Source organism: Oncorhynchus nerka, linkage group LG22 (genome assembly GCF_034236695.1).
Source record: "Oncorhynchus nerka isolate Pitt River linkage group LG22, Oner_Uvic_2.0, whole genome shotgun sequence".
In the NCBI taxonomy this organism is placed as follows: Eukaryota; Metazoa; Chordata; class Actinopteri; order Salmoniformes; family Salmonidae; genus Oncorhynchus; species Oncorhynchus nerka.
The window spans coordinates 85,921,108-85,935,406 of record NC_088417.1 but is presented as its reverse complement, the minus strand read 5'-3'; the positions used below and the strand labels follow the sequence as shown (position 1 = coordinate 85,935,406).

General features: G+C 48.0%; 1 protein-coding gene across 2 annotated transcripts in view; it reads right to left on the bottom strand.

Annotated features, from left to right (window-relative positions):
• The window catches only part of LOC115117192 (membrane-associated phosphatidylinositol transfer protein 2-like), a 133,040-nt gene that overhangs the window by 35,991 nt on the left and 82,750 nt on the right, over positions 1–14,299 (bottom strand). For both annotated transcript variants that reach the window (XM_065007519.1, XM_065007520.1), the window contains exons 4-7: positions 8,473–8,591; positions 6,698–6,931; positions 5,623–5,961; positions 5,031–5,126 (exon numbers count right to left, since the gene is read on the bottom strand). In XM_065007519.1, coding sequence (XP_064863591.1) covers positions 5,031–5,126; positions 5,623–5,961; positions 6,698–6,931; positions 8,473–8,591 — 788 coding nt within the window. The remainder of the gene's footprint in view (positions 1–5,030; positions 5,127–5,622; positions 5,962–6,697; positions 6,932–8,472; positions 8,592–14,299) is intronic.

Here is a 14,299-nt window from a genome sequence, read left to right as displayed (position 1 = left end):
AGTATATCATCAGTATAACATCAGCACAACATCAGTATAACATCAGCACAACATCAGTATAACATCAGTATATCATCAGTATAACATCAGTATAACATCAGTATAACATCAGTATAACATCAGCACAACATCAGTATAACATCAGTATATCATCAGTATAACATCAGCACAACATCAGTATAACATCAGTATAACATCAGCACAACATCAGTATAACATCAGTATAACATCGGCACAACATCAGCACAACATCAGTATAACATCAGTATAAGAACCTTCCGGGTTGGAGCGAGCGGTCGCATTCGCACTTCGGCCTGCAGGTAGTATAACTTTTCATTACATTTCATTACATTTCATTACATACATTTCATTACATTTCACTATAGCACAACGGTTTGATTTGTCTAATCTTAGCAATTTCTTCTTAGCTAGCTACATAGCCGTCTTTGTATCAAAGATAATTGCGTAATTATCGTATTTCGTCGTCCTAACGTAGTCTACACTGCTATCTGCCCAGCAGCTAGCCAGCTAGCCAGCTAGCTAACGTCCACCGTCTACCGAATAGCAGCACTGTAAAAACTATTACACTCAACTGAACGACTTGATTAGTGTAGTGTTAGCTAGCTACATAGTTGTCTTTGCTGTCTTTGTTTCCAAGATAATTGTGTAGTTTAGAGTGTGTAGTCTTAGAGTGATTATCTTAATTTACCGAGGTTAGCTAGCCAGCTATTTGTCGTCCTTAACGTAGGAGACACTGCTAGCTAGCCAACAGCTAGCCAACGTCTACCGAATAGAACTTCCTCACTCAACAACCCGGTCGCATTCCGCTTCGCTCCACAGGTAGTATCACATTTTCATTTCATTTCATTACAGTACAACTGTTTGATTTGTTTGATCGTAGCTAGCTACATAGCTAGCTACATAGCCGTCTTTGTATCAAAGATAATTGTGTAGTCTAGAGCGATTTTCTAGGTTAGCTAGCCAGCTATTGTCGTTCTTTTAACGCAACGTAACGTAATCAACACTGCTAGCTAGCCAGCTAGCCCCCGAATAGCAGCACTGTAGCCACTGCCAGTTAGCCTACAAAGTCAACAACGCAGCCACTGCCAGCTAGCCTACTTCAGCAGTACTGTATCATTTTAATCATTTTAGTCAATAAGATTCTTGCTACGTAAGCTTAACTTTCTGAACATTCGAGACGTGTAGTCCACTTGTCATTCCAATCTCCTTTGCATTAGCGTAGCCTCTTCTGTAGCCTGTCAACTATGTGTCTGTCTATCCCTGTTCTCTCCTCTCTGCACAGACCATACAAACGCTCCACACCGCGTGGCCGCGGCCACCCTAATCTGGTGGTCCCAGCGCGCACGACCCACGTGGAGTTCCAGGTCTCCGGTAGCCTCTGGAACTGCCGATCTGCGGCCAACAAGGCAGAGTTCATCTCAGCCTATGCCTCCCTCCAGTCCCTCAACTTCTTGGCACTGACGGAAACATGGATCACCACAGATAACACTGCTACTCCTACTGCTCTCTCTTCGTCCGCCCACGTGTTCTCGCACACCCCGAGAGCTTCTGGTCAGCGGGGTGGTGGCACCGGGATCCTCATCTCTCCCAAGTGGTCATTCTCTCTTTCTCCCCTTACCCATCTGTCTATCGCCTCCTTTGAATTCCATGCTGTCACAGTTACCAGCCCTTTCAAGCTTAACATCCTTATCATTTATCGCCCTCCAGGTTCCCTCGGAGAGTTCATCAATGAGCTTGATGCCTTGATAAGCTCCTTTCCTGAGGACGGCTCACCTCTCACAGTTCTGGGCGACTTTAACCTCCCCACGTCTACCTTTGACTCATTCCTCTCTGCCTCCTTCTTTCCACTCCTCTCCTCTTTTGACCTCACCCTCTCACCTTCCCCCTACTCACAAGGCAGGCAATACGCTCAACCTCATCTTTACTAGATGCTGTTCTTCCACTAACCCCATTGCAACTCCCCTCCAAGTCTCCGACCACTACCTTGTATCCTTTTCCCTCTCGCTCTCATCCAACACTTCCCACACTGCCCCTACTCGGATGGTATCGCGCCGTCCCAACCTTCGCTCTCTCTCCCCCCGCTACTCTCTCCTCTTCCATCCTATCATCTCTTCCCTCTGCTCAAACCTTCTCCAACCTATCTCCTGATTCTGCCTCCTCAACCCTCCTCTCCTCCCTTTCTGCATCCTTTGACTCTCTATGTCCCCTATCCTCCAGGCCGGCTCGGTCCTCCCCTCCCGCTCCGTGGCTCGACGACTCATTGCGAGCTCACAGAACAAGGCTCCGGGCAGCCGAGCGGAAATGGAGGAAAACTCGCCTCCCTGCGGACCTGGCATCCTTTCACTCCCTCCTCTCTACATTTTCCTCTTCTGTCACTGCTGCTAAAGCCACTTTCTTCCACTCTAAATTCCAAGCATCTGCCTCTAACCCTAGGAAGCTCTTTGCCACCTTCTCCTCCCTCCTGAATCCTCCTCCCCCCCCCCCCTCCTCCCTCTCTGCAGATGACTTCGTCAACCATTTTGAAAAGAAGGTCGACAACATCCGATCCTCGTTTGCTAAGTCAAACGACACCGCTGGTTCTGCTCACACTGCCCTACCCTGTGCTCTGACCTCTTTCTCCCTCTCTCTCCAGATGAAATCTCGCGTCTTGTGACGGCCGGCCGCCCAACAACCTGCCCGCTTGACCCTATCCCCTCCTCTCTTCTCCAGACCATTTCCGGAGACCTTCTCCCTTACCTCACCTCGCTCATCAACTCATCCCTGACCGCTGGCTACGTCCCTCCTGTCTTCAAGAGAGCGAGAGTTGCACCCCTTCTGAAAAAACCTACACTCGATCCCTCCGATGTCAACAACTACAGACCAGTATCCCTTCTTTCTTTTCTCTCCAAAACTCTTGAACGTGCCGTCCTTGGCCAGCTCTCCCGCTATCTCTCTCAGAATGACCTTCTTGATCCAAATCAGTCAGGTTTCAAGACTAGTCATTCAACTGAGACTGCTCTTCTCTGTATCACGGAGGCGCTCCGCACTGCTAAAGCTAACTCTCTCTCCTCTGCTCTCATCCTTCTAGACCTATCGGCTGCCTTCGATACTGTGAACCATCAGATCCTCCTCTCCACCCTCTCCGAGTTGGGCATCTCCGGCGCGGCCCACGCTTGGATTGCGTCCTACCTGACAGGTCGCTCCTACCAGGTGGCGTGGCGAGAATCTCTCTCCTCACCATGCGCTCTCACCACTGGCGTCCCCCAGGGCTCTGTTCTAGGCCCTCTCCTATTCTCGCTATACACCAAGTCACTTGGCTCTGTCATAACCTCACATGGTCTCTCCTATCGTTGCTATACAGACGACACACAATTAATCTTCTCCTTTCCCCCTTCTGATGACCAGGTGGCGAATCGCATCTCTGCATGTCTGGCAGACATATCAGTGTGGATGACGGATCACCACCTCAAGCTGAACCTCGGCAAGACGGAGCTGCTCTTCCTCCCGGGGAAGGACTGCCCGTTCCATGATCTCGCCATCACGGTTGACAACTCCATTGTGTCCTCCTCCCAGAGCGCTAAGAACCTTGGCGTGATCCTGGACAACACCCTGTCGTTCTCAACTAACATCAAGGCGGTGGCCCGTTCCTGTAGGTTCATGCTCTACAACATCCGCAGAGTACGACCCTGCCTCACACAGGAAGCGGCGCAGGTCCTAATCCAGGCACTTGTCATCTCCCGTCTGGATTACTGCAACTCGCTGTTGGCTGGGCTCCCTGCCTGTGCCATTAAACCCTACAACTCATCCAGAACGCCGCAGCCCGTCTGGTGTTCAACCTTCCCAAGTTCTCTCACGTCACCCCGCTCCTCCGCTCCCTCCACTGGCTTCCAGTTGAAGCTCGCATCCGCTACAAGACCATGGTGCTTGCCTACGGAGCTGTGAGGGGAACGGCACCTCAGTACCTCCAGGCTCTGATCAGGCCCTACACCCAAACAAGGGCACTGCGTTCATCCACCTCTGGCCTGCTCGCCTCCCTACCACTGAGGAAGTACAGTTCCCGCTCAGCCCAGTCAAAACTGTTCGCTGCTCTGGCCCCCCAATGGTGGAACAAACTCCCTCACGACGCCAGGACAGCGGAGTCAATCACCACCTTCCGGAGACACCTGAAACCCCACCTCTTTAAGGAATACCTAGGATAGGATATAGTAATCCTTCTCACCCCCCTTAAAAGATTTAGATGCACTATTGTAAAGTTGGCTGTTCCACTGGATGTCATAAGGTGAACGCACCAATTTGTAAGTCGCTCTGGATAAGAGCGTCCGCTAAATGACTTAAATGTAAATGTATAACATCAGCACAACATCAGTATAACATCAGTATATCATCTATATCATCAGTATAACATCGGCACAACATCAGCACAACATCAGTATAACATCAGTATAACATCAGCACAACATCAGTAAAATATCAGTATAACATCAGTATAACATCGGCACAACATCAGCACAACATCAGTATAACATCAGCACAACATCAGTATAACATCAGTATATCATCAGTATAACATCAGCACAACATCAGTATAACATCAGTATAACATCAGCACAACATCAGTATAACATCAGCATATCATCAGTATAACATCAGCACAACATCAGTATAACATCAGTATAACATCAGCACAACATCAGTATAACATCAGTATAACATCAGCACAACATCAGTATAACATCAGTATAACATCAGCACAACATCAGTATAACATCAGTTGAACATTAGCATAACATCAGTTCAACATCAGTTTAACATTAGCATATCAGCATAACATCAGTATAACATCAGTAATTATTGTAGTTGTAATAACAGTAATATAACAACATTTAATGACATGGAATAACATTTAATAATGGAATAACATACCGTTGTCAGACAAATCTTCTGATGAGATAGATATAACATCAGTATGAGCTGATAGTAGTTACTGTAGTCACTGTAATAACTGTTTGTAATAACATGTAATAGCATACCGGGAGCATCGAAGAACTCGTCGTCAGTGCTGTCCTCTGAGTCACGAGCGATACTCTGCATCCGCCACTCTGAGATGTTCTGGTTCACAGGACTTCCTGTGTGTGTGGGAGGGGGGGGGACGGGGGGGACGAGAGAGGACTAATCTTTGTATCTGTGCCATTATAGATTATAGCGTCTGTGACAGCATGGGCAGCGCCATTGAGGAAATCTCTATTTTGAAGTAGTACATTATCTTCTTCATGATTAGCTGATCCCTCCTGATGACCCGGTTGGACATGACTCCAACAGGGTCACCAGGAGGTATCATCCAATGAAGTTGGAAGTCCCACCCAGTTGATTACATTAAAATGGTGGAAGCCCTCAATGTCGCTAACCATGCTAACACAGCCTTTTGGCCACTAGAGGCCTCTATCATTCTCTATGGTGAGGGCACTATTCTCTCATGTTTGTTGGGTCAAGTGAAACTCCTGCTAGGGAAACGTCTTGTAGAGTAGCAGTGATGTTTATAAGCTCCACCTTGTCCACTTAAAAAGTGTCTAGGGTCTAGGGGTTGATTTGAGATTTGTAAAATTAAAGGCTTTTCCCACTCACCTCTCTTCGAGGATCTATTAGACGACCTGGATGAAGTTGACCACTGCTTGGTGAGCTCTCCACGCGTATGTAACGTATCTCCCAGCCCTGCCCCTCCTCCCTCCACCTCTCCCCCGTCCCGCAGGGCCCCCTCCAAGTCCCGGTCAGGTGTGACGGGGGTCCTGTTGGACTCTGCTGCGCACTCCTCGATGTCACTGAGGCTATACTGGGCCATCTTCGTGGCCAGGGCTAGCTGGGTCTCCAGCTCCAGCTGTCTGATGTCCTCTATGGTCAGACCGTACCATTCATCCTGCCAGCACCACGCCTGCCGGTGGGCACGCACCATCACCTTACGCAGGCCTGCAGAGAGGAGAAGACAGGTTAGTATCATAACGAACTAATTAACTAACTAATCATCCATCACCTTACACAGGCCTGCAGGGAGGAGAGGACAAGTTAGTATCATAACTAACTAACTAACTAACTAATCATCCATCACCTTACACAGGCCTGCAGGGAGGAGAGGACAAGTTAGTATCATAACTAACTAACTAACTAACTAGCTAACTAACTAACTAACTAATCATCCATCACCTTACACAGGCCTGGGGGGAGGAGAGGAAAGAGAAGGGCAGGACATTAATAACATTATCACAGACATTTCTCTCAATTCCAAACAATTTAATGATTCACCTCTCTCTTTCTCTCAGTACCCATCAATCATGCATACGTTCATTAGAAATACACTAATGAACCTGTCAATCCTAATGTACTGATCAAGCACCATGCAGGAACAACACACAGAACAGTCACACACTCAATACAGTACACACACACACACACACACACACACACACACACACACACACACACACACACACACACACACACACACACACACACACACGTACTACTACTAAGTCAACAGTGATCAGTCAGGCTTGAAATCTCACACCAGCAGCAGAGCGTAAGGAGATGGAAAGTTAGCCAGGTGTCTCCAGCAATAATCAACTAACTCTAAATGGGCTACTGTACAGGAAAACACACACACACACGCACGTACGCACGCGCATACACACACACACACAGTACCTACCAACATCGTGTATGAAGCGTTCTATCTTGGACTGCATGCCCCAGTATCTGAACTCCACCTTGCAGAGCTTGTAGGCACACATGACCGGGTTCTGGGTGGGGTTCTGGTTGATCATTTCGATCCAGTCGTCAGTCAGTGGGCCTCGCTGGGTTTTCACCGATACATACAGCTTAGGGTCCTCCTCAATCAGGTACTCATGGGGCGCAATGTAATCCTTCACAATATCAATGGGGTCTGGGGGATGAACACACAATCACACTGTCAGTACAGGGCACAGACCACAACGAGCCATGTAGTGAATTCTGGATGGTTACTTTTTGGAGTGAATGGGTTTGGAGGGAACCAGAATAGAACTAAAAAAAGCATAGACCTTTAAAACCATGGCTAAGAGCCACTAGAGGTCCCTGCTGTATACAGCTGGCTAGAAGCCACTAGAGGTCCCTGCTGTATACAGCTGGCTAAGAGCCACTAGAGGTCCCTGCTGTATACAGCTGGCTAGAAGCCACTAGAGGTTCCTTCTGTATACAGCTGGCTAGGAGCCACTAGAGGTCCCTGCTGTATACAGCTGGCTAAGAGCCACTAGAAGTCCCTGCTGTATACAGCTGGCTAGAAGCCACTAGAGGTCCCTGCTGTATACAGCTGGCTAGAAGCCACTAGAGGTCCCTGCTGTATATAGCTGACTAGGAGCCACTAGAGGTCCCTGCTGTATACAGCTGGCTAGGAGCCACTAGAGGTCCCTGCTGTATACAGCTGGCTAGGAGCCACTAGAGGTCCCTGCTGTATACAGATGGCTAGGAGCCACTAGAGGTCCCTGCTGTATACAGCTGGCTAAGAGCCACTAGAGGTCCCTGCTGTACACAGCTGGCTATGAGCCACTAGAGGTCCCTGCTTTATACAGCTGGCTAGAAGCCACTAGAGGTTCCTGCTGTATACAGCTGGCTAGGAGCCACTAGAGATCCCTGATGTATACAGATGGCTAGGAGCCACTAGAGGTCCCTGCTGTATACAGCTGGTTAGAAGCCACTAGAGGTCCCTGCTGTATACAGCTGGCTAGAAGCCACTAGAGGTCCCTGCTGTATACAGCTGGCTAGGAGCCACTAGAGGTCCCTGCTGCATACAGCTGGCTAGGAGCCACTAGAGGTCCCTGGTGTATACAGCTGGCTATGAGCCACTAGAGGTCCCTGCTGTACACAGCTGGCTAGAAGCCACTAGAGGTCCCTGCTGTATACAGCTGGCTAGAAGCCACTAGAGGTCCCTGCTGTATACAGCTGGCTAGGAGCCACTAGAGGTCCCTGCTGTATACAGCTGCACAGTCTGTGAGTGTGTCACTACATGTGTGTGTGTGTGTGTGTGTGTGTGTGTGTGTGTGTGTGTGTGTGTGCGTGTGTGTGTGTGCGTGTGTGTGTGTGTGTGTGTGTGTGTGTGTGTGTGTGTGTGCGTGCGCGCGCGCGTGCGTGCGTGTGTGTGTGTGTGTGTGTGTGTGTGTGGTTATGTATTCGTCCTCCTGCAGAGTCAGTCTGGGCCAGACAACACACACTGCACTGTGGGAGTGGTGGTGCAGTTTAGAGCCAGTCAGCAGCTCTCACACACAAACACACACAGAGAGAGAAAGACCAGCAGCAGCATAAGATGGAACTCACGCTGTCTGCTTTTTAATGACCACAGTGTGTGTGTGTGTGTGTGTGTGTGTGTGTGTGTGTGTGTGTGTGTGTGTGTGTGTGTGTGTGTGTGTGTGTGTGTGTGTGTTTGTGTGTGTGAGTGTGTGTGTACCATACCTACAGTCCTCGCTCTTTTGTCTGCTGATGACAGATTGAAGCACTCTTGGGTCCCTGTGTCAGGTTTATAATACGTCTCAATGTCTATGGAGAACTTCTCTACGAATGGACAGGTATACCTGGAAAGAGAGAGAGGGAGAGAGGGAGAGAGGGAGAGAGGGAGAGAGAGAGCGAGGGAGAGTGGGAGAGAGAGAGAGGGAGAGCGGGAGAGAAGGAGAGAGGGAGAGCGGGAGAGAAGGAGAGAAGGAGAGAGGGAGAGCGGGAGAGAAGGAGAGAGGGAGAGCGGGAGAGAAGGAGAGCGGGAGAGAGGGAGAGCGGGAGAGAAGGAGAGAGGGAGAGAGGGAGAGAAGGAGAGAGGGAGAGAGGGAGAGAAGGAGAGCGGGAGAGAAGGAGAGAAGGAGAGAAGGAGAGCGAGACAGAGGGAGAGCGGGAGAGAGGGAGAGCGGGAGAGAGAGAGAGGGAGAGCGGAGAGAGGGAGAGAGCGAGGGAGAGCGGGAGAGAGAGAGAGGGAGAGAGGGAGAGCGGGAGAGAAGGAGAGCGGGAGAGAGGGAGAGCGGGAGAGAAGGAGAGCGGGAGAGAGGGAGAGCGGGGAGAGAAGGAGAGAGGGAGAGAAGGAGAGCGGGAGAGAGGGAGAGCGGGAGAGAGGGAGAGCGGGAGAGAGGGACAGTAAGCAAAGTAGTAAGAGAAGAGAAGGAGGTTGAGGGGTTAGGAGCATGTCTCTTTCACATCTTGTCCTTGTGTAGGGGTGTAGGGTAGGGGTGTAAGGTAGGGGTGTGAGGTAGGTGTGTAGGGATGTGGGGTAGGCGTGTGGGTTAAGGGTGTAAGGTAGCGGTGTAAGGTAGGGGTGTAGGGTAGGGTGTAGGGTAGGGGGGCAAGGTAGGGGTGTAGGGTATGGATGCGGGGTAGGGGTGTAGGGTAGAGTTGTAAGGTAGGGGTGTGGGGTAAGGGTGTAAGGTTGGGGTGTAGGGTAGGGGTGTAGGGTAGGGTAGGGGTGTAGGGCAAGGATGTGGGGTAGGGGTGTAGGGTAGGGGTGTAGGGTAGGGGTGTAGGGTAGAGTTGTAAGGTAGGGGTGTGGGGTAAGGGGTGTACGGTTGGGGTGTAGGGTAGGGGTGTAGGGTAGGGGTGTAGGGGTAGAGTTGTAAGGTAGGGGTGTGGGGTAAGGGTGTAAGGTTGGGGTGTAGGGTAGGGGTGTAGGGTAGGGGTGTAGGGCAAGGATGTGGGGTAGGGGTGTAGGGTAGGGGTGTAGGGTAGGGGTGTAGGGCAAGGATGTGGGGTAGGGGTGTAGGGTAGGGGTGTAGGGCAAGGATGTGGGGTAGGGGTGTAGGGTAGGGGTGTAGGGCAAGGATGTGGGGTAGGGGTGTAAGGTAAGGGTGTGGGGTGGGGGTGCAAGGTAAGGGTGTGGGGTAGAGGTGCAAGGTAAGGGTGCAGGTTAGGGGTGTAAGGCAGGGGTGTAATGTAGGGTGCAGGTTAGGGGTGTAAGGCAGGGGTGTAATGTAAGGGTGTGGGGTAGGGGTGTAAGGTTGGGTTTGGGGTAGGGGTAGGTCGGGGTGTAAGGTAGGGGTGCAAGATAGGGGTGCGGGGTAGGGGTGTAAGGTAGTGGTGTAGGGTAGGGGTGCAGGGTAGGGGTGTAGGTTAGGGCTGTAGGGTCGGGGTGTAAGGTAGGGGTGTAGGGTAGGGCTGTAGGGTAGGGGTGTAGGGTAGGGATGCACAACTCCCGGCCTCAGGGCCACAAAGTGATATGTGTATTGATGTAAGGGTGTGTGTGTTGATGTAAGGGTGTGGGTGTTGATGTAAGAGTGTGTGCATTGATGTAAGGGTGTTTTGATGTAAGGGTGTACTAATGTGTGGGTGTATTGATGTAAGGGTGTGTGTACTGATGTAAGGGTGTGTTGATGTAAGGGTGTATTGATGTAAGGGTGTACTGATGACAGGGTGTACTGATGATAGAGTGTACCGATGTAAGGGTGTACTGATGTAAGGGTGTATTGATGTAAGGGTGTATTGATGTAAGGGTGTACTGATGTAAGGGTGTACTGATGTAAGGTTGTGTTGATGTAAGGGTGTACTGATGACAGGGTGTACTGATGATAGAGTGTACCGATGTAAGGGTGTACTGATGTAAGGGTGTATTGATGTAAGGGTGTGTTTACTGATGTAAGGGTGTACTGATGTAAGGGTGTACTGATGTAAGTGTGTACTGATGTAAGGGTGTGTTTACTAATGTAAGTGTGTATTGATGTAAGGGTGTATTGATGTAAGGGTGTACTAATGATAGGGTGTACTGATGATAGAGTGTACTGATGATAAGTTGTACCGATGTAAGGGTGTACTGATGTAAGGGTGTACTGATGATAGAGTGTACCGATGTAAGGGTGTACTGATGTAAGGGTGTATTGATGTAAGGGTGTGTTTACTGATGTAAGGGTGTACTGATGTAATTGTGTACTGATGTAAGGGTGTGTTTACTAATGTAAGTGTGTATTGATGTAAGGGTGTATTGATGTAAGGGTGTACTAATGATAGGGTGTACTGATGTAAGGGTGGACTGATGTAAGGGTGTACTGATGTAAGGGTGGACTGATGTAAGGGTGGACTGATGTAAGGGTGTGTTGATGTAAGGGTGTATTGATGTTATAGTGTGTTGATGGAAGGGTGTATTGATGTAAGGGTGTACTGATGACAGGGTGTACTAATGTGTGGGTGTATTGATGTAAGGGCGTGTGTGTTGATGTAAGGGTGTGGGTGTTGATGTAAGAGTGTGTGCATTGATGTAAGGGTGTTTTGATGTAAGGGTGTACTAATGTGTGGGTGTATTGATGTAAGGGTGTGTGTACTGATGTAAGGGTGTGTGTACTGATGTAAGGGTGTGTTGATGTAAGGGTGTATTGATGTAAGGGTGTACTGATGACAGGGTGTACTGATGATAGAGTGTACCGATGTAAGGGTGTACTGATGTAAGGGTGTATTGATGTAAGGGTGTATTGATGTAAGGGTGTACTGATGTAAGGGTGTACTGATGTAAGGGTGTGTTGATGTAAGGGTGTACTGATGACAGGGTGTACTGATGATAGAGTGTACCGATGTAAGGGTGTACTGATGTAAGGGTGTATTGATGTAAGGGTGTGTTTACTGATGTAAGGGTGTACTGATGTAAGGGTGTACTGATGTAAGTGTGTACTGATGTAAGGGTGTGTTTACTAATGTAAGTGTGTATTGATGTAAGGGTGTATTGATGTAAGGGTGTACTAATGATAGGGTGTACTGATGATAGAGTGTACCGATGTAAGGGTGTTTTGATGTAAGGGTGTGTTTACTGATGTAAGGGTGTACTAATGATAGGGTGTACTGATGATAGAGTGTACTGATGATAAGTTGTACCGATGTAAGGGTGTACTGATGATAGGGTGTACTGATGATAGAGTGTACTGATGATAAGTTGTACCGATGTAAGGGTGTACTGATGTAAGGGTGTACTGACGTAAGGGTGTGTTGATGGAAAGGTGTACTGATGTAAGGGTGTGTTGATGGAAGGGTGTATTGATGTAAGGGTGTATTGATGTAAGGGTGTAATGATGTAAGGGTGTGTTGATGTAAGGGTGTACTGATGTAAGGGTGTAATGATGTAAGGGTGTATTGATGTAAGGGTGTATTGATGTAAGGGTGTACTGATGTAAGGGTGTAATGATGTAAGGGTGTGTTGATGTAAGGGTGTATTGATGTTAGGGTGTGTTGATGGAAGGGTGTATTGATGTAAGGGTCTACTGATGTAAGGGTGTTCTGATGTAAGGGTGTACTGATGTAAGGGTGTATTGATGTAAGGGTGTGTTGATTTATGGGTGTGTTGATGTTAGGGTGTGTTGATGTAAGGGTGTACTGATGTAAGGGTGTATTGATGTAAGGGTGTGTTGATGTAAGGGTGTGTTGATTTATGGGTGTGTTGATGTTAGGGTGTGTTTATGTTAGGGTGTACTGATGTAAGGGTGTGTTGATGTAAGGGTGTGTTGATATAAGGGTGTGTTGATGTAAGGGTGTACTGATGTAAGGGTGTGTTGATGTAAGGGTGTGTTGATGTAAGGGTGTGTTTAATAATGTAAGGGTGTACTGATGTAAGGGTGTATTGATGTAAGGGTGTACTGATGTAAGGGTGTGTTGATGTAAGGGTGTATTGATGATAGGGTGTACTGATGATAAGGTGTACTGATTATAAGGTGTACCAATGTAAGGGTGTACTGATGATAGGGTGTACCGATGTAAGGGTGTACTGATGTAAGGGTGTACTGATGTAAGGGTGTACTGATGTAAGGGTGTACTGATGTAAGGGTGTGTTGATGTAAGGGTGTACTGATGATAGGGTGTACTGATGATAGAGTGTACTGATGATAAGTTGTACCGATGTAAGGGTGTACTGATGTAAGGGTGTACTGATGTAAGGGTGTGTTGATGGAAGGGTGTACTGATGTAAGGGTGTGTTGATGGAAGGGTGTATTGATGTAAGGGTGTATTGATGTAAGGGTGTAATGATGTAAGGGTGTGTTGATGTAAGGGTGTACTGATGTAAGGGTGTACTGATGTAAGGGTGTAATGATGTAAGGGTGTGTTGATGTAAGGGTGTATTGATGTTATAGTGTGTTGATGGAAGGGTGTATTGATGTAAGGGTATACTGATGTAAGGGTGTGGTGATGTAAGGGTGTACTGATGTAAGGGTGGACTGATGTAAGGGTGGACTGATGTAAGGGTGTTCTGATGTAAGGGTGTATTGATGTAAGGGTGTGTTGATTTATGGGTGTGTTGATGTTAGGGTGTGTTGATGTAAGGGTGTACTGATGTAAGGGTGTATTGATGTAAGGGTGTGTTGATGTAAAGGTGTGTTGATGTAAGGGTGTACTGATGTAAGGGTGTGTTGATGTAAGGGTGTGTTGATGTAAGGGTGTGTTTAATAATGTAAGGGTGTACTGATGTAAGGGTGTATTGATGTAAGGGTGTACTGATGTAAGGGTGTATTGATGTAAGGGTGTACTGATGTAAGGGTGTGTTGATGTAAGGGTGTATTGATGATAGGGTGTACTGATGATAAGGTGTACTGATTATAAGGTGTACCAATGTAAGGGTGTACTGATGATAGGGTGTACTGATGATAGGGTGTACCGATGTAAGGGTGTACTGATGTAAGGGTGTACTGATGTAAGGGTGTACTGATGTAAGGGTGTACCGATGTAAGGGTGTGTGCATTGATGTAAGGGTGTACTAATGTGTGGGTGTATTGATGTAAGGGTGTGTGTACTGATGTAAGGGTGTGTGTACTGATGTAAGGGTGTGTTGATGTAAGGGTGTAATGATGTAAGGGTGTACTGATGACAGGGTGTACTGATGATAGAGTGTACCGATGTAAGGGTGTACTGATGTAAGGGTGTATTGATGTAAGGGTGTATTGATGTAAGGGTGTACTGATGTAAGGGTGTACTGATGTAAGGGTGTGTTGATGTAAGGGTGTACTGATGACAGGGTGTACTGATGATAGAGTGTACCGATGTAAGGGTGTACTGATGTAAGGGTGTATTGATGTAAGGGTGTACTGATGTAAGGGTGTACTGATGTAAGTGTGTACTGATGTAAGGGTGTGTTTACTAATGTACGGGTGTACTGATGTAAGGGTGTGTTGATGTAAGTGTGTATTGATGTAAGGGTGTATTGATGTAAGGGTGTACTAATGATAGGGTGTACTGATGATAGAGTGTACTGATGATAAGTTGTACCGATGTAAGGGTGTACTGATGTAAGGGTGTACTGACGTAAGGGTGTGTTGATGGAAAGGTGTACTGATGTAAG